This window comes from Mustela lutreola, chromosome X (assembly GCF_030435805.1).
Source record: "Mustela lutreola isolate mMusLut2 chromosome X, mMusLut2.pri, whole genome shotgun sequence".
Classification (NCBI taxonomy): Eukaryota; Metazoa; Chordata; class Mammalia; order Carnivora; family Mustelidae; genus Mustela; species Mustela lutreola.
Window position 1 is genome coordinate 11717600 of NC_081308.1, and position 18426 is coordinate 11736025.

An 18426-nucleotide genomic window follows, 5' to 3' on the forward strand; every position below is an offset into this window, starting at 1 on the left:
AGAATCTGGAGCTTGTCGTTTTTAAGAGAAACATGTGGCCTGTCTTCTTTTAGAACACACTGGAATGGGCTTATTTGTCCCACTTAAGAGAGTGCATTAAGTAGTAAAGGATGGGGGCGCCTGGGTGGCTCAGTAGGTTAAGCATCCGGCTCAGGTCATGATCTCAGGGTCATGAGATCGAGCCCCAGTGGCAGACTCCACGCTCAGCAGAGCGTCTGCTTCTCTCCTTCTCCCTCTCCCTCTGTCCCTCGGCATGTGCTTTCTCTCAAATAAATAAATAAATAAAACTTATTTTTAAAAACTTATTTTACAAAAAAGACACACTGTCCAGAATACTCACTGCTTTTTCTCCAAGAGCTGATTTTAGGCTTATCCTCACTTTAATGCTTTGGTCAGCATCTGATTAACGAGAAATCAGAGACTGTTGGTTACGAATGACAGATCGACCATGTGCTTTTACTTCCTTCCCTTCTCAAGATGCCACCAAAGTGATAGTAAAGGAATTTTTTAACAGGTATAAATAGTTTTGGAAAATGAGAAGTAATGGTGGTGGTGGGGGGGTGGTAAGTGCACTCTCAATGGCCAGGAAGCCACAGCCTAAAGTGAATGCAGAGGTAGTACAGACCCCAAAAGTTCCAGAGAGTCCTGCAGCAGCTTGGGAAGAAGAACAAGAAGAGATCAGACTGAAAACAATGGGAAAGAAAATCAAGATACGGCTAAAGCCACCGTGGGACACCGTTAACCTTCCTACCCCACATGCTCTTGTTTAGAAAGTCACTTGGAAGCTCTGCTGCAGCAGAACAAGAGGTGAGGTGATCCAAGAAAGAAGGTCTGGAATTCAGGAAGCAATGGATTCAACCCAGGAAACCAGCAAAAGGATGGATGACTCAGGATGAAAACTGTGGTCAGACTGAGACAGAAGAACGCAGGACTCTAAGAGGGAAGTCTTCAGGAAAAAATGAGACTGAAAAGAATAGATACGTTGGAATACCTGGAAAAGATAAATGCAACATTGATAGCAAATTAGATATTAAAAGAACAAGGCAGTAGAAACTCCAGGACAAACAAAGAGCCACATAGGAAAGGCTTTAAAACAGTATATTACTTGGCTCTACAGGCATTATGATACAAATACTGATAACTTCTTATAAAAATATTAAAACTTTATTGAGATGAGAAAGGAAAGTGGAAGAGGAGGCAGGAGTGCATGCCTAAAACTGACCAATAAAGAAATTATATAAACATAATGTTCAGAGATATGAAAGTGACTGCCAGAAAGAAGAGGTAATAGCATTAAAATTGATTTAAAAAGCACTTGTCTTTGAAGAGTGGGATTGGAATGCAGTGGGTTGGGGAGTTTTATACTCTTTGATTTTAAATATGGGGCTGATAAAGCAGACTTGAAAGAGAGAGAGAAAATGTGTGTGTGTATGTGTGTGTAGTTTTCGTCATGCCTGATACGTAGTAGGTGCTCAACAAATGTGTTTCCTCCCCCAATAAAACGGCAGCGGCCACCACAGCACAGTCAGAAGCAGGGTCTACATAGAGGGAAAACATACTCGGCTGTGTAATAGCCCCATTAGATGGGCCAGAGGGGCCTAGGGGAAGCAGAAAGGGGATCATTTGAAATGTGTCAACTCAGAGTACTCACATGGACTCCAGTCAGTGTTCCAACCCACGAAAGAATTCCTGTTTTGCTCTTTCAGCCAGGTAAACAAGGGCTCGAAGTAGTTGAGCAGTGGTCTTACATCCATCGTCTTTGCTCCTACAACACGTTCCAAGGCGAAGGTCCAGGGTTTTGATCTTCCAAGGCTCAGCATTTCGCTACATGCAAAAAGCAGAGGGTGGGTTTAGGGCCTTTTGAGGAATTCCAGATGCACACATATTTATACTACGATCTATGCTTTCTCCTTTTCGGCTTAGCTAAGCTTGCTCCTGGCTGATAAGAAAATCAGGCAGGTTACTGGATGTATTCACCCTTCAATCTCTTTCCTTCTAATGACTAGAGAGGGAGCCCTGTAGTTATGACATGGAGAGGAGATAAGACTGTCCAGCCATCGCATGGTCTAGGTTCCTGTGTGACCATAAAATAAACATTTAATTTGCGGAGGAGGGCATTCTGAGTTCAAAATTTTTCTCTTTAAAACAAGGAAATCAAATTCAAATCTAGGCATGGAAATATTGGTGATATTGGGTAGCAGGAGAGGTTCAATATTTTGAAATATTTCTTTTTTTTTTTTAAAGATTCACCTATTTAACTGAGAGAGAGAGAGAACGAGTGGGAAGAGAGGCAGAGGGAAAGAGAATCTTCAAGCAGATTCTCTGCTGAACGTGGAGCCCGATGTGGGGCTTGACCCCACCACCAGAAGACCACAACCCGAGCCAAAACCAAGAGTTGGACGCTCCATCAACTGTGCCACCCAGGTGCCCCTTGAAGTGTTTCTTACTGCAGCTTCTGCCCAGCTTCACGGGAATTGGAGATGTCACATTTGTATAGGGGACCTTCATGTTTAGCTATTTGACAAAGGGCTTCTTGAAACTGGAATTGGTAAATGGTCCTTGTGTAATATCTGTAAAGCAGACAAACAAGAGAGCAGTGCCGTGTTTAGTTACTGTGAGAGACTCATAGACTGGGGCGTAAGTTTAAATTCTAAGGCTCTAGTCCCAAAGAGATATTAGTCCAACCTCTTTCTCCAGAAAGACCCAAAAATGAATCCTGCAGACACATCATAGCCTACTTGTATTTATGTATCAGCTGATTTAAAAAGTGGTATTACTTTGTTAAATGTTAGTTCACATTTGTATTGTGTTTTACGTATTTATGGCCCATCATAAAAATAATGCCGAGTGATCCTTATGGGAGGCCCACGATGTTATTCCCATCTTCCAACTAAAGAAACTGAGGTCAGCAAGTTCAAAATGTGGGGCTAACGGGTGAAGAACATAGGTTTTTGGACTTCCAATTAAAAATACTCTTGCCATCACTCTGAACACTGCCAGTAACAAGAAGACAAACAAAGATCATTTTATTTCCCCTAGGGACACTAAAAATTCCTTCGCAGTGGAGAAAAGATCTCATGTAAGTTTTACTGGACCCAACAAATCGCGTTGAGTTAAACTGAGTTAAAATTGATGATCTGTTTTGAGGTTCTAGGGGGAAGGAGGGTAGAAAGAGAAATCTCAGTCATTACTTCATAGATCCCTATTTCTTTGCCATTAGCACAGCTGTCCACAACCCTGGAAGTTAAACAGTGAGAAGAAACCTGTCCGTTACCTGATGAATGAGTAATCGTTAGCAACATGGAACAGAGCAGCAGGGTCACAGTATGTCTCATCATGGGGCAAGGGTTCCACCACCCCGACTATATCTCGCCTTTGGGGAAAAAAAGCAGATACGTTAGCCATGAGGCCCTTATCAGGGGAAGGTACGGTGAGATGGAGTTAGCGTGGTTTTGTCAGCCAATGGCATTTATAATGGAATTAGTTGTCACGTGCAATAGAAACAGTGTAAAAAATTACGGAATAGAGCCCTTCTATGGTTATCGCTTCCTTTTTTAATTCATCCAGAATACATCACTGGAAAACAGTTGTATCTTCAAAACAGTAATTTAATAAAGTGCATCACATGGCCAAAAATGTACAGTGAAAATCTTAATAATCCCTCTTCGGTGCCACATTTCACATGTTCCTGGCAGACAGAATTTTGTAGCATTGACATCTTATTCTTCAAAGCTAGCTGGAGTGCCCCGTCCTCTGTGAGGCCTGCTCCTGGCCCCACCCACCTGCCAGCCAGTGAACCCCTTCAGCTCCTTTAGCCTTCTCTAGCCATGCTCCTTTGGCATTTCTCTCTCTGTTTTACAATTATTCATACACAGCTTCTTCTTGGCCCTGGAGACCGGAGTTCCTAGAGAGCGGGGCTGTCTCAGTTACCTTTACGGTTCCAGTGTCAGTCGTGATGCCCGATGCTAAGCAAAGACTCCATGTATGCTTAGTGAACTAATGGACTGATTAATGCACAGCAAATTATTTTAAGGGTCTGGTACCATTTACCTTTCAAAATAAACCTTTAAAGGGATCAAAAACGAATTCAACCAGAAAAAAACAAAAAAAAAAAAACAAAAAAAAAACCAGGGAAACCAAGTATTTGGCATTATTTAGACTTAAAACATTTGTCCTTTCTGACTGTGGGGTCATTAGAGACAAATTCAGTAATACTCAGATGCTAGAAATGGTTATTTTCGCTGCTCCTTCCTCCCAATTAGAATTTATGTCAACAGAGAATCTTGGCAGAACAGTGGCACTGACTTAAAGTCATGGATGTGGGGCTAAATGTTATATAGGTAGATCTTCACCAGAAAAAGGAAAATAAGAAAAATAAGCAAAACTGACAGGGGTCGAAGACTTCTCCTTCCCTCCCTCCTTTCCTTTCTTCCTTCCTGTCTTCTCTTGCAATTCTTTCATCCCAAACCCATTTATTTCATACCTGTGTGTCCCAGGCATGAAGAACGTAGTGCTGAAACTACTGAAAGGGATCACGGTCTGTTGCCCAAAAGTGCCAGCCTCTCGCTAGCCTGGAATTCTTTCTGCTTCCCTCTACAAACACCTGGTGACCTGTCACCTCTTTCTCAGAGCTCAATCTGGACGCCTCTCCACACGTGACCCACCAGATATGGCTTTGGATCTTGCGTTGGATGCTCGTGGATCCCCATAGACCCCCATCACAACAGAACACGTTGCCATGGTTTCATTTCCCACATCCCTCCACAGACTGAAAGTCCTTTGAAGTCAAGGAAAACATCTGAAATGGCCAGCATTGGATCTCCAGTGCTTTGCCTAAGATATTACAGCTTTATGGGTGACCCAGCACTTAAGAAGATAGACCATGAGAAGCTGTGTCATCAGATCCTGCTTGGGGGAAGGGAGAGCCAAGGAAATGTTATCTGAGGAGAAAGCATCCAAATGGAGACTTAAAAAATAAAAAGGAGGCAGGGTGTGCATGCATGCGCGTGTGTTTGAGCACGTGCGCACGTGCACGTGTGTGCGTATGTGTGCGTGCACGCGTGCCTTCAGGCCAGGAAAATGCCTTTAGATAAGTGCCAAACTCATGAGACGAAACATTTTGCTGATTGCATATTCATTGACTTACTTCATCTCCCACCATTTCTGCATCCACTGCTCTTTGGGAATTTCACCCTTAAAGACCATCCATCTCCACTTTTCTAACATGTACGTAAATGGTAGAGTTCCAACAATTGTAAGTGCTTGTTTGAGTAGGAAGTTTATGTCTGTTTCTGAAAGTACAATGGAAAAGGATACACATTAACATGAGGAGGACAGCGGGTGTTTTGCATTGATTTCCCGGTCTCAAGATACCATTTCTCAAGATATGCTTACAGTAAGATTGCACGAGAAATAGTGACAGTGGACTTGATAATATGTATTTACTCACTTTCTCAGCTAGGGGACTTGGAAAGAACAGGTAAAATGAATCTGCAAGTAGCTGCTGATGCCCATTTTTTCATTAGTGTCAACTGCCCTCCTTACATACCTGTTTTCCGAGCTAATTAGGGCTAGTTCGTCCACTGTCATACTATTTATTCTTGTAAACTCCATGAAGGCGGTGACTGTTAGTGTCTCATTCGAGACTGTATACCTAGCCTAGTGGCTCCTACATGATACCCGCTCTGAGTCTTTGTTAAAAAAACAAATAGTAAACAGATGTGACCAAAACCTAGTAAACCAGGGAGGAAACACCCAAACAAAAAAAAGAGCCTCCCTAGAAGAAGCTATCCACTGGATAATGAGGAGTATAGTACACCTTAAAATACTGGCATCTTCTTCACCTCAGTTTAAAATGCTTTAACACATTATGTGATCTCATCTCTCTCTTATTTAGTGAAGTTTAAAAAAAAAAAAAAAGCAGGAGAGCTCACTCTAAGTATACAAATGAAGCTCCATGAACTGTAAGCAGAGGGGGTACTATCTACTTGGCACACCACTGTATCTCCACTGTTGAGAAAAATGCCTTGCACATAGTATATGCTCAGTAAATCTTTTTGGAAGAAGAAAGGAGGCAAGGTAAAGGGAGGGAGGAAGAGAAGGAATGAAGGGATTCGCTCAACCTCATTCACAGATCAGGACAGAGTCAAGTAAGGAAGCAAGAGTTTTTCAAACCAGTGGTTTAACCATGTTTAGTACTATTCTAGTGGTTCAATCCTCTTTGCCTGCTGTCAGGAAATATTTTAAAAATGATAAAAACAAATAATTGTCTGTTAATTGACGTAAGAATTATATTTTAAAATTGGGCAACAGGTGTGGTTGCCATCAACTCCCTTTCCTTTGTGGCTCCCTTCATGGGAAGTTCCTGTTTCTCGTCTATTACCCACGGGGTTTATGCTTACAGCAACTTTTTCAGACATGATGATGGCTTGACACTGACCTACTCCCAGGCCTTCATGAGATCACCGAAGTCTGGAGCCAGAAGTCAAGGCACAGTGAATTGCCCCCACAAGGATGGAGCTCATGACCTTGACCTCACTGACCAAATGTTCCAGCCAGTGGAACTGATGTTTTGAACCAAACAGCTAAAATGAGGGGAGGGAAATATACAGAAGAGAACATATTTGGCTCTAAGTATCCTCCTTTTACAAGGAAAAATCGGAAGTCATGGCATCTTCACTCAAGAATCTGGATCTCGCGAATATTCGTCATGTGCCGTCAAGTCCCAGGCATCCAAAGAGAAACAGGCTGCCTTGGAAAAGATGTTGAAGGATAGCATGCATCTGAGGGGACGTCCCAGGAGCGAATTCACGCATCAGCTGGCTGAAGAAAACGTTTCAGTCCCGTCCAATCTTGATATTCCACCACCCATTCTTTAAGAACTCTAAAATTTCAAGTCACACTTTGCTTTGTAAAATATGGGGAAAGCTTTAGATTAGGGCTCTGGTTTGGGTTCTGCAATGCTGCTTTTTGACCTTGGGCTAGTTAGTTTTCCTCTCCTGTCTTCAATTTGCTGCCTCAGCAAAATGGTTTTTAGAATGTTTCGGCTCTCACATTTTGGGAAGTTCTTACCTAGAAACCAGGGGGATCTAGTCAGAACTCGAACACTAATTAGCTGCGTGACCATGGATAAGCCATTTCAGTTCTGTGGGCCTGTTTTAGCATCATTTTTTTCCCCCCGTTAGATGTTTCTTAGAGTTCTAAGACCATTCACTCAGTCAGCTCTCTTATGCCTTTTTTTTTTATTATTAAAGATTTGATTTATTTGAGAACAAAAGAAAGAGAGAAAGAAAGAAGGAAAGAAAGAAAGAAAGAAAGAAAGAAAGAAAGAGCGAGCGAGCACAAGCATAGAGACAGGCTCCCCGCTGAGCAGAAAGCCTGACATAGGGCTTGAACCCAGACCCTGGGATCTTGACCCAAGCTGAAGGCAGACACTTAACTAACTGAGCCACCCAGGTGCCCCCTGTTGTGATATATTCTTTAAAAAATGTTTTTTTACCAGCAGCAATTCCCAGTTACCCATAAATATCACATGCTTTATGTGGCAAAAATTAAATATATCCCACACATGATAATAAATGCTTTTGCCCACCACCAACTAAGACTCCCCAAAACAAGCCATGAAGAAAAATGACCATACCACTGTCTTCAGAAAAATCAGGTGGCAGAAGACCAATGTTTTTCAAATGGTTGGGTGTAGCTGCAGAAAGTGACATGATTTCCCCCACAGCTTCATGGAACCCTTCATTAGCTCCATTTCTCAGCAGGAAGGGTTGTTCGGCATATGCCATGTCATACTGGATGTGTCCCATCTCGTGATGGGCTGTCAGGAAGTCATCCATCGTCACCTTTGTGCACATCTTGATCCTGCACAAAAACAGGCAAGATGGAAAACGAATCTCAATGAATTTAATTTAATCATCACAGTAAGCGCAGTATAGGATTTTGGTAGCACAGATCATCATTCCAAGATCTGTTCCCCAATGAATCTTGAGGACTTACCTTTTATGTCCTAGAAACAGTACAAGGTACTCAAAATAAAGTGATGGGCGGGGCTGAATCCTACTGCTCACAAACTAATAGAAAGATAAGCAGAATCTTCTACCAGAAAAACCCTCAGGCAAGTACTCTGTCAGTGATCAATAGACATGGCCTTGGGCTTAATAGTAAGTGAATGTAGGCACAGTCTCCTAGAAGTACAGAGAAGGGCATACCTGAGAATGCAACGGTCTGGGCAGCCCGGACCTTGATCAACATGTAGAAGTTTGCCAGGTAGATGGCAGGGAGGGGCAAGACGTTGACACTCCTGGAAGTGCTCCAGGAGAAAGGCTTGAGAAAATGGTGTAGCATTCAGGACACTGCAGGCAATTGGGTAGAGCCAAGATAAGAGAAGTAGAAGGAGAAGGGGCTTGATATGTGGGAGGCATTAGCATGTAAGTCAGGGAGTAGATGTGATGGCCCATGAAGCAGGTAAAGAATGGCAAGGAAAGAGGGCCAAAACCAGAGCCCTAGGAGGTCCCAGTACAGATGGAGTGGAGAAAGATGATTCAGAGAAGATGGAGAGGGAGAGAGAGGGAAAGAGAGAGAGAGAGAGGTCAAAGAAGTCCAGAAGAGATTATGCTGAGTGAAGTAAGTCAAGCAGAGAGAGTCAATTATCATATGGTTTCACTTATTTGTGGAGCATAACAAATAGCATGGGGGACAAGGGGAGATGGAGAGGAGAAGGGAGTTGAGGGAAATTGGAAGGGGAAGTGAACCATGAGAGACTATGGACTCTGAAAAACAATCTGAGGGTTTTGAAGGGGTGGGGGGTGGGAGGTTGGGGGATCCAGGTAGTGGGTATTGGGGAGGGCACGGATTGCATGGAGCACTGGGAGTGGTGCATAAACAATGAATACTGTTACGCTGAAAAGAAATTTAAAAAAAAAAAAAAGAAGAAGAAGAAAAAGTCCAGAAGAGCATGACAATGCAGAAGCCAATGAAAAAAATGGCATTTCGAAGAAAACCTGTAAACACTGCCCAATGCGATAAGGACTGCATTTGGCAATGAGACTATGGTCCTGTTCAACTTGGCCAGAGCAGTTCCATTCCAGTGAATGCAGCCGCTGTATTTCAGTAGGTTCCCAAATTAATTTTCCTACCCCTCTGACCATGCCATCCCCCTGATAAATACCCTGTAAGTGTCCCCCAGTGCTCAAGAAGAAACTCAGCCGCCTTCATACAGCCCAGTAAGACCTGCTTTTCTAAGCCGGTTTTTCTCCATTCTTTTTTGAAACAATTCCAGGAAGGGCTGCTGTGTGTTCAGTGTCTACAGTACCCAATATCCTGGGCTAGGAAACTTATATTAACTCCCTCATTTTTCAGCCTCACTATACTGGTGTCAGCGAAGTGTTTTGATAAATAAGGCTTTCTTGGAACATTTATTTACGTACGGTCCGTGGCTGCTTTGATGCCACAAGGGCAGAACTGAGTTGTTGCAGCAGAGACCTGCAAAGCCTGAACTATTTACTATCTGACCCTTTCCAGAACAGGACTGTCAAGCCCTACTCTAGTGGGCGCTGCTGGGGGCCTACCCAGGCCAGCTCTCCCAGGCAGATCCCCACATGCCCCATTCTGGCTGAGTCATAGAGGTTAAAAGCCAACAGCTTCTTCCTGGTGCACTGCCTTTGGCTAAATGACAGGTGCCTCAACCAGGAGATTAGGTCCTCCCACGCTCTGGGGCAGTCGGCAGCTAGTGACTGACTAATGTCGGGGTACAAAAGACCAGTCCTCTTTTCTCAAGGTGTGACCAACTATGGTGCAAATTGGGGTCCAGAGAGCCCCGTGGGATCAGGCTGAGGCCAAGTCCCCAGCAGAGGCCACATCCTTACTTAACTCTTTCCCCGTCCACCCTGCTTCCCTCACTCCCTTTTGCCTGATGTCTGTCCCTCAATGAAGCGTTTATACCAGAATCTTCTCCTGAAGCTGGGGAACCCAACCTAAGACCCTCACAAACCTGCTACCTGGGAATTACCACTCCCCTTTGTAGATACGGAAAATGAAACCCAAGAAGGTTAAATACCTTGGCCCGGCTGCCTAGTCATTAAGTGACACCCCTGGGATTCAAAAGCCTGTGCTCATTCTGCCATTTCACAGACCCTTCTTCACATGGCCTTTATTCTAGCCCAACTTGTTGGGTCTGGTACACAGTACCCGGTCCTGCCTCTCTGCACTGGATCCTGCTTTTCTCCCAGCCCAGGGACCTCATCCCAGCTCTGTCTACCCAAACCCTTCTCTTCGTCTGTCCAGCCTAATTCAAATGCCACCTGAAAAGCCCTGTCTGAGCCTACATTCTCTTCCGAGTGTAGTCCGTTCTCTTCCAGTTTCCTATCAAGTGTTCTCTGTGGTTCTCTTCTAACACGTACCACTTTCTGTCTTTTGTCGCAGCTTACTTACTCACCTGTCCTTTCTCATTCACGAGAGGGCACCATGGAGGAGAGGAACGATGCCTGATTCCCACACGCATCCTCCATAAATCTGAGCACCACATCTTTCTCACGGGGACACCACCCTTCCCGTGACCAGATAAATCTAATGGGTGCATATTGTTTCAAATAAGGCAGACCGTCTAAAGTTCGAGTGAGGGCCTGCTGACAATCTCCTTTTCTTGGAAAAGCTCAGATGTGCTCTCATGGACTCCTGAGCCCTCGTTTAAGGAGAGTTCACACATCTCTTCTGTGGTCAGAGAAGCAGAGAAGAAATCCAAATCCATCCTCATCTTTGCCTCCATTGTCTCCCCGTTCAGTATCAGCTGCGCAAGGGTCACCCTCACTACCTGAAGTCACGCTTCCCTAGGTCCCAAGCTGTGGGGTGGCAGACCACTTTCCGGTTGTCGCCTGGCTCCGTTAGCATGGAGTTTTGCCAGAACCCTTCAGTCATGTTGGGAAGGCCAACAGATACAAAGAATGTCTCAGCCTCCTCGAAAATCCTCCTTGCATCCCAGCTCTGAAAGAAAAAAAAAAAAAAAGAAGAGCATTTCCTTCTAGCACGAAAATAACAGCATTCTTTCTGTTGGCTATGTACAGAGGCAGAACCTTTCTGGAAGGCAGTTTGGCGACATGTACAGACATGTCAAGTTTTCAAAATGTTCACACTCTTTGTCTCAGTAATCCTGTCTCTAGGGAACTAACCTAGGAAATTCTCAGAAGTTAGGTCAAAGAATTACATTTTAAATGGGTTTTTTGTTTATTATTTTAAAATATTGAAACATATCTGACACATCACACTGCATAAACTTAAGGTGCACAACATGTAAAATGATTTTTAATAGAGGAAAAAAGTGGAAACCACAACCAGAATGGTTATATACATAAAGATGTCTTCGTGGGATGGAAAATCTAAATAAATTCAATTCATAAAGACTTTTTATTGATGTTTTTTACAATTTGATATTAAGTGAAAAGTAGAATATATAAACCTCTTATATAATGTGATATTAATGAGGAAACACACAAAAAATTAACAGTAGACTCTGTGAGATTATGTGTGATGTTTTTGTCTCAATCCTTTATATTTCAAGTAAAAGCAAACAACAATGGCCTTCTCTTTCCCAAAACTCTATTCAACTCAAGCCAACAATCCTTGACCAAGCTCCTTTAAGGAAGGAGGCCCTGGTGCTAGGCTTAGTGGGAGACACAAACAATAAGGGCAGACAAGTCACGGACTTTTGGAGCCCAAAAGGCCTGTGTGTGACCCAGTAGCCAATTAAATAGCTGGGCCTTGGCTTCATAGTCCATATGGGAATCTCGAGTTTCAGAATGTTCTGGACCTGGAGAAGGGCAGCAGTCGGTGTCTGGCATCCAGCAAACTCTTCTGGGAGCTGATCAGGACTTCTTTGGAAATAAGGCCCTTGCGAGGCAAACTAAGTTTGTACAACTGGCAGATAATTCATCAATCACTTCTCGTGACCCAGAGAACTTCCTCTGTTCTCAAAGACCAGGCAAGTCTGGTTTTTCTCTTCTATTGCCTCAGGGATATGAAACAGGATGTGAAACTGGGGATTTTTTTTTTTTTTATTATCGCCCTTTAAGGGCAATGATGGTATTTGTAGGTATGGCATTCTCAAGCAGAAGGAATGTCTGTATACCAAAACAGCGTAGACCAGTAAGCACAGTTAACGTCTGTTAAATGCGAAGGGAAAAATATTGGAAATATTAGGAGTTCTGAAGTCAAAGCTTAGTCGCCGCTGACTGTCTTCATGACTTTGGGCAAGACATTTACCCAGGCCTCAGTTTCCTCACCTACAACACGGATCCATCCCCATCCCTGTCTGGACAGTCTCAAAAGTGTGTCATGAAGATGGCCTTAGGAGAGTGGGTGCGTGTACCAACCCTGGAGACAGGCTGTGAAACCCAACCTAGCCCAGCTGTGGGAGTTTGGAGACCCCTGTAGCTTCATGTTTTTATTCTGCTGTGGCCTTTTCCCAGGAGCATGTTATATATGTGAAGATGTTCACGGCATGGCTGCTTGCAGGTTTAAAACCGTTACCAAAGAAAGATCTAACAGTGTATAAATAGGAAAGGAAGTTATGGTGCAGCTCTCTGAAGACATTTTATACAGCCAAGAGATGTACATCAATACGTTGTTATCTGAAAAATGTAGACTATTAGTTGAAGAAAGAAAAATACATAATTATAACATGATTTCACCCATGGTCGGGTAAATTTAAACAATTATGCAAGGATGGTAGCAAAAAAAGTAATTTAAAAATTATTTTAAAGACTCCTACAATATTTTTAACAATAATGATTTTTTAAATATGCAAAGATCTTCTAATGATATTTTTTTCTGTTCATAGAGACTACAGAGTGATTACTTAGTGGCAACTAACTCTGGAAAGAGTAATGCCAACCAGTTGATAATTCCATACCTCACTGCTTAATGGAAAACCCAGGTCATCTCCATTTTTTAATATCATTCAGCAAGATCAACACCCTACTTTTCAAGGTACTTGATGTCACTGACATTGTAAATTACTTTTCCATGAAAAGATAGTTACATTAAAAATACATTTATTATTTTTAAAAGATATTATTTATTTGAGAGAGAGAAGGTGCATGTGCACCAGTGCGGAAAGGCCCAGAGGGTAAGGGAGTGGGAAGGGGAAAGAATCTCAAACAGACTCCGTGCCAATCAAGGATCTGGAGCTCGATCTCATGACCCTGAGATCACGACCTGAGTTGAAACCAAGAGTCAGGTGCTTAACTGACTGAGTCACCCAGGCCCTCCCAAGAAATACATTTAAATTAACTTGACACTTTTTTATACACGTGGTTTTATATGCAAAAGATAAGGAGAGAAAAATGGCAGAAAAAGAAATGAAGTTGAGGATTTAGATTTGGTTTTTAAGGCCTCTTCCTACCTGGTTCACCATTGCATCAGTGACATCTATGTTTGGTTTTTGTCCAAAGGGGACCATCAGAGGGTACAGGTTTGTCCAAAATCGACCCCACATATCGCCTATTTAAAAAAAAAAAAAAGATTTTGTTAATACATAACAAAGGCAGAAGTGATTTCTGATTTTACACAGACCTGATTTTACACAGTGCATAAGTTAGGATCAGTAAATAGGTTTAATCTAGTTTCTTTTCATTATCTATTTTTCTGTTCTCTTATTTATAATTTTCAACACTCCCTTCTATCGCCTCTAAAAGTTTAAAATAGCATGAGACTATTCCTGTTTCTTCCATTTTGAATTACAATTCAAAGGCACTATTTATTAACTGTATGGAACATCATAGCTACTATAGATTAGAAACAGATTTATATAATCCACCATCCATGAAACAAAATATTGAAAATTATACTATTAGTAATTCCTAATATTGGACTCAAGAGAGATCATATGGGATCATCATCGAGGAATCTCTACTAACTAGTAACAGAGTTTCACCTTTATCAATATACTATAGTGAAACACTTAATTGAGTAATTTTTCAAACATCTCAAACAAATGCGAAATTGGATTCCAAAGCCAGAGACCCTAAAAGGCAAGATGGATCTAGAAAAAGTCAATCTAATAGCAAGACCAGAGTGTTGGCACCAAAGGAATGGTGCAACATAACTACATGAAAAATATTCCAAATATTCCAAAATGTCATGTTTTAAACATTAAAATTCAGTAGAGATAATTATAAGGGCCTATGCTCAAATTTCATTTATTTATTTTTAAAGAAATTCCTCGCAAAATGTGATTTCAATAATATTACCAACTACATTCACAAAATTTTCCAAAAGTTTTATGTTGGGCCTCATTCAAAAAAAAAAAAAAAAAAACAACTTTATTGGTAGAAATAACAGAGAACAAAGAAAAAAAAAGAAAAAAGAAAGAAAGAAAAAGAAAAAAGAAATAACAGAGAACAAGAAGTATGCAAAGAGTTCCTGGAGTTTCTCACCAAGCAAATGGGCCGGGAGGCATCCAGTTGGGCTGATACGGGAAGGGTAGGCGTCCATCAGCTTTGCCCTCACATAAGCATGAAGATGTTCATACAGTGGTTTAATCTGAAAAGCCCAGGAAGAAAATTTAAGACCAAGAATAGTCTACTCCAATTTCCAATCCCCCACACTAAAGATAGAAGCCTCTTTAGACAAGTAGAATTTCCCCAAATTCTAATTTCTTCTCCTGTCAAATACACTGGAGAGTTTGAAAGGCTCTCTTCTTCCCAGATATTAATGATGACTAGCTTCACGGCATAGAGCAATTAACACACCTGGGAGGAATCCCAAAATGAAAGCGGATGCAAAAAACGTTCCTTTTTAAGATGTTACCTACTTCCTTTGTTTCTAAATTGAAGTACATTTAAATCTGATAAAATTCACCCATTTTTAAATGTACAGTTTCATGAATTTTAGTAAATGTATACTGTTGGGCAGCCTTCACTATTCACTAGTACCCACTTTTAGAATATTTCCATTATCCCCAAAACTTGTCTTGTCCCCATTTGCAGTCAATTCTAGTCCCACGCCCAGCCCAGGTCATCACTGAACTGATTTCTGTCACCATTGTTTTGTCTATCCTGGAAATTTCATGTAAATGAACTCATAAAGTCTATGACATTTTCTGTCTGGCTTCTTTCACGCACCATGATTTGTAGGTTCCTCCATGTTACTGCATGTATCAGTAGCTCCTTCTTTTTATTACTGAGTAGTGTTTCATTGTATGAATGCATCCAAGTTTGCTTTGTTTAGTATCTCATGGGTACAGCTCAGCAGCTAAAGGACAACTAGGTTGTTCCCAGTTTGGGGCCATTACGAGTGATGCTTCTATGAACATTCATATGTGAGTCTTTGTATGGATCTTTATGTTCATTGCTCTCATATAGACACATCAGAGTGGAATACTTTAGTCATATGATAAGCGCATGTTTAAAATCTTTCCAAGCTCTAATATTCCATAGCTCTGAAGCCCAGGAATGGCCAATGAGCGTGTTAAGAAGAAGCCAGAATGCCTTTGGTCATTGTCCCTTCTTCTCACGCACTGCCCTATCTCTGTGTATGGTTCCTTGGATACCTGTGTGAAGGTGTGTTCCACATCTTCAATCAGCTGGTTGCGGCTGTAGCTATAGCCATCTGCCCACTCCTCTTCATAGTCTCCTCTCCAATAATCCCCATAGTCCTCATAATCTGTTTTTTTTTTAAAAAAAAAAAAAAAAGAAGAAGAAGAAGGAGGAAGAGAACATCAGGGAAAGAAAGAGATGAAGCACTGTATACACGGATTAACCTTGCTGGGAGGTTAAAAAAATCCAAAGATCTGTCCCATTCGTACTGCCTTTCTAAGGAATAACTCAAAAGGATGGAATGAATAGCGCTAGCTGGTGTCTGTCACGCACTTGCTCTCTGCCAGAAATTTGAAGGCTTGACCTCATCTAAGAAGTACAAGTGCCCTACCAGATTGACATCATGGAAGCCATGCAGATTAGCAGGCTGTTCTTAGATGGGGGGATCATTTGTCCAGGATCACCCCACTGGTAAGAGGCAAAGGCACGTTACAAGTTCCGTAACCCTCAGTCTCTACCCTCTCCGTACTTGAGTTTATATTCTTGGCTTTAAAACATGTGACTGAATTTGTGTTTTTAAATCCTCCTTTTGTTCAGGGATTTGTATTTTCACATCTAACTCAACTCATCTTAGACCTTGCCACAGTGGGCCTGTGTGTGTTTGTAAATTACGCGTCTGCACAGAGCATCTCTCTGGGCTTCACAGAGTATCTCTCTGGGCTTCACGTAGCATCTTGGCATCGGGAGACACAAGCTTGTGTTGGAATATTAGCCAATAACGTTTGCAAATATGTTCTGATAATTTTTACTTTTACATACACATTGGCAATGGATGATCAGAAGGAAGAGAGAAAGAACTCTTTGGACAGAAGGATGTGGTGATGAGCTACTGTCTCCAGCTTGCCCATGGCTTGACGGTATCATTTTAAGCGGCAGTGGGAGATATTTAGAAACAACAGATGAAAAAAAAAAATGCTTCCTTACTCAACCCCAGGGGGCAGTGAATCACCAAAGCATAAAGTTACTCATAACGCTGTAGCTTCAACTCATTATTCAGGCAGGAGAATAAGTTAGGAGATACGGAAATTCTGCCCCATGTTAAGAGTTTTAGGACTACACAATCTGAGTTATAATTACAACTGCAGAACAGAATGGAATTCTAGGCTAATTAATCTAATTTTTGTTTTCTTTCTGGGACACCACTCTGAGTTAAACACACAAATGGCCTTCGAGAATGAACTGTGGCCAGACAGGATTTTAGAGGAGCGACATTGTCTCTGTCTCCCATCCTATCTGAGAAATAGAATCCCTACTCAATCTCCAGGCTATCTCTGGTTCCTGATACTTTCCTGGACAACTGATTTGTTTGACGCCCTGTAGTTCAGTCTCATTTCTGAGTTCTCTAAATTGTAGAATGTCAGCACACCTTACTCCCTAGTAGTTTCTTCTTTGAGACACATAACCTGAATTTGTTCAGCAGATGAACATTAATTTAGGGACACGTCTTCTACTGAAGGGAAGCCTTGGTAACTCATGAGAAATAGCCCCCAGCCCCAGAGCGGGCTGCAGGACCTCTACAGGCTGGCAGACTTACTGTTGGCTCTTGCCATCTCATTTTTCAGGGCCACATACTCTTCATATAATGGCCTCAGCTGCTTGCCGACCTCAGACCTCCAGCCTTCCCAGGCCCAGAGCCTCTCATTGTAGTCTTTGCTGTTTTCCATTATGTCATCCAAACCTGTCATTGCAAAGCACCCAATAAATAAATATGATAATAAACAGGAAATAAACATGCATTTGTAATATTTTTATTCGCAATTATATGAGCTTTAAAGAATTAAAAGTAAGGCTAGCAGACATCGAAGGCATACGGTTATTAAAGGAAATCTCACAATATATCGATTTCTTCATCCTTGTTATAGTTTCAAAATATTTCTGCAGAGAAAATAAACCTTTGAAATCTCTTAGCTGCAAACTTAATTAAACTCCTTGGAATGTGACAGAATTTACCATGAAGTTTGGTTAAAAGTTAAAAGTTCACCTATGTGTTAAAACACCTGTTTGGAATCTTACCTAATCTTTGCATTATCTCTTTGAAAGGCACCATGTTATCAGCCAGTGCCAATCTCAGTTTTAAAACTTTGAGTTAAAAGGGGTGCCTGGCTCAGTCAGTTAAGCATTAAATGTCCACCTCTTGATTTCGGCTCAGGTCATAATCTCGGGGTCATGGGCTCGAGCTCCGTGCAGGGATCTGAGCTGAGCACGGAGTCTGCTTGAGACTCCCCTTGTCCCCCAACCCTCACGCACAGGCACATCCTCTCTCTATCTCTCTCCCTCAAATAAGCAAACAAACAAATAAATTTAAAAAATTTAAAACTTAGAGGAAAGAAGTTAAATTTCATAATCCTTGCTCAAAATTAATAACTTACCTGGTTCAAGTAATAAACACTCCTGTGGATTATTTGGGTTACAAGCTTTTCCAGTACTGTAGATAGTGCTCATGGCATTTAGGATTGTGTTCAGCTGCAAATTAAATATAATAAACAATGTTTAAACTGGTAAATGTGCTAAGGCAAATATGTCCTTGAGACCATGTGATTTTTTATGCCTCAAAATACAGCAGCTCACATCTTTGCCAAGTCTCTTCCTTCACGTGGGGTAGGAATATCTCTGTTAAATTCCCCCACCAACTAACATGGAAGCTTAGATAGAAACACATAATAAATACACGTGGAGTGACTGAAATAAACAGATTTACCAGAGTTCTGGGGACGCTGCTCAGATACACATGGGCAGACACGGGCATTTGTTGTTTCGTTCAGCAATCTTTGAGTACACATTTACTGAACATCTACTGTGCCCTACACTCAGATAACTGACACGAACAAATCAC

The 18426-nt window shown here is 41.8% G+C and overlaps 1 protein-coding gene across 1 annotated transcript in view; it reads right to left on the reverse strand.

Annotated features, from left to right (window-relative positions):
• ACE2 (angiotensin converting enzyme 2) overlaps positions 1-18426 on the reverse strand; it is a 38173-nt gene that overhangs the window by 9042 nt on the left and 10705 nt on the right. The window contains exons 4-15 of the mRNA XM_059157910.1: positions 17963-18056; positions 17128-17271; positions 15548-15660; positions 14433-14538; positions 13400-13497; positions 10814-10983; positions 7640-7866; positions 5147-5291; positions 3275-3373; positions 2448-2570; positions 1652-1824; positions 341-399 (exon numbers count right to left, since the gene is read on the reverse strand). Coding sequence (XP_059013893.1) covers positions 341-399; positions 1652-1824; positions 2448-2570; positions 3275-3373; positions 5147-5291; positions 7640-7866; positions 10814-10983; positions 13400-13497; positions 14433-14538; positions 15548-15660; positions 17128-17271; positions 17963-18056 — 1551 coding nt within the window. The remainder of the gene's footprint in view (positions 1-340; positions 400-1651; positions 1825-2447; positions 2571-3274; positions 3374-5146; positions 5292-7639; positions 7867-10813; positions 10984-13399; positions 13498-14432; positions 14539-15547; positions 15661-17127; positions 17272-17962; positions 18057-18426) is intronic.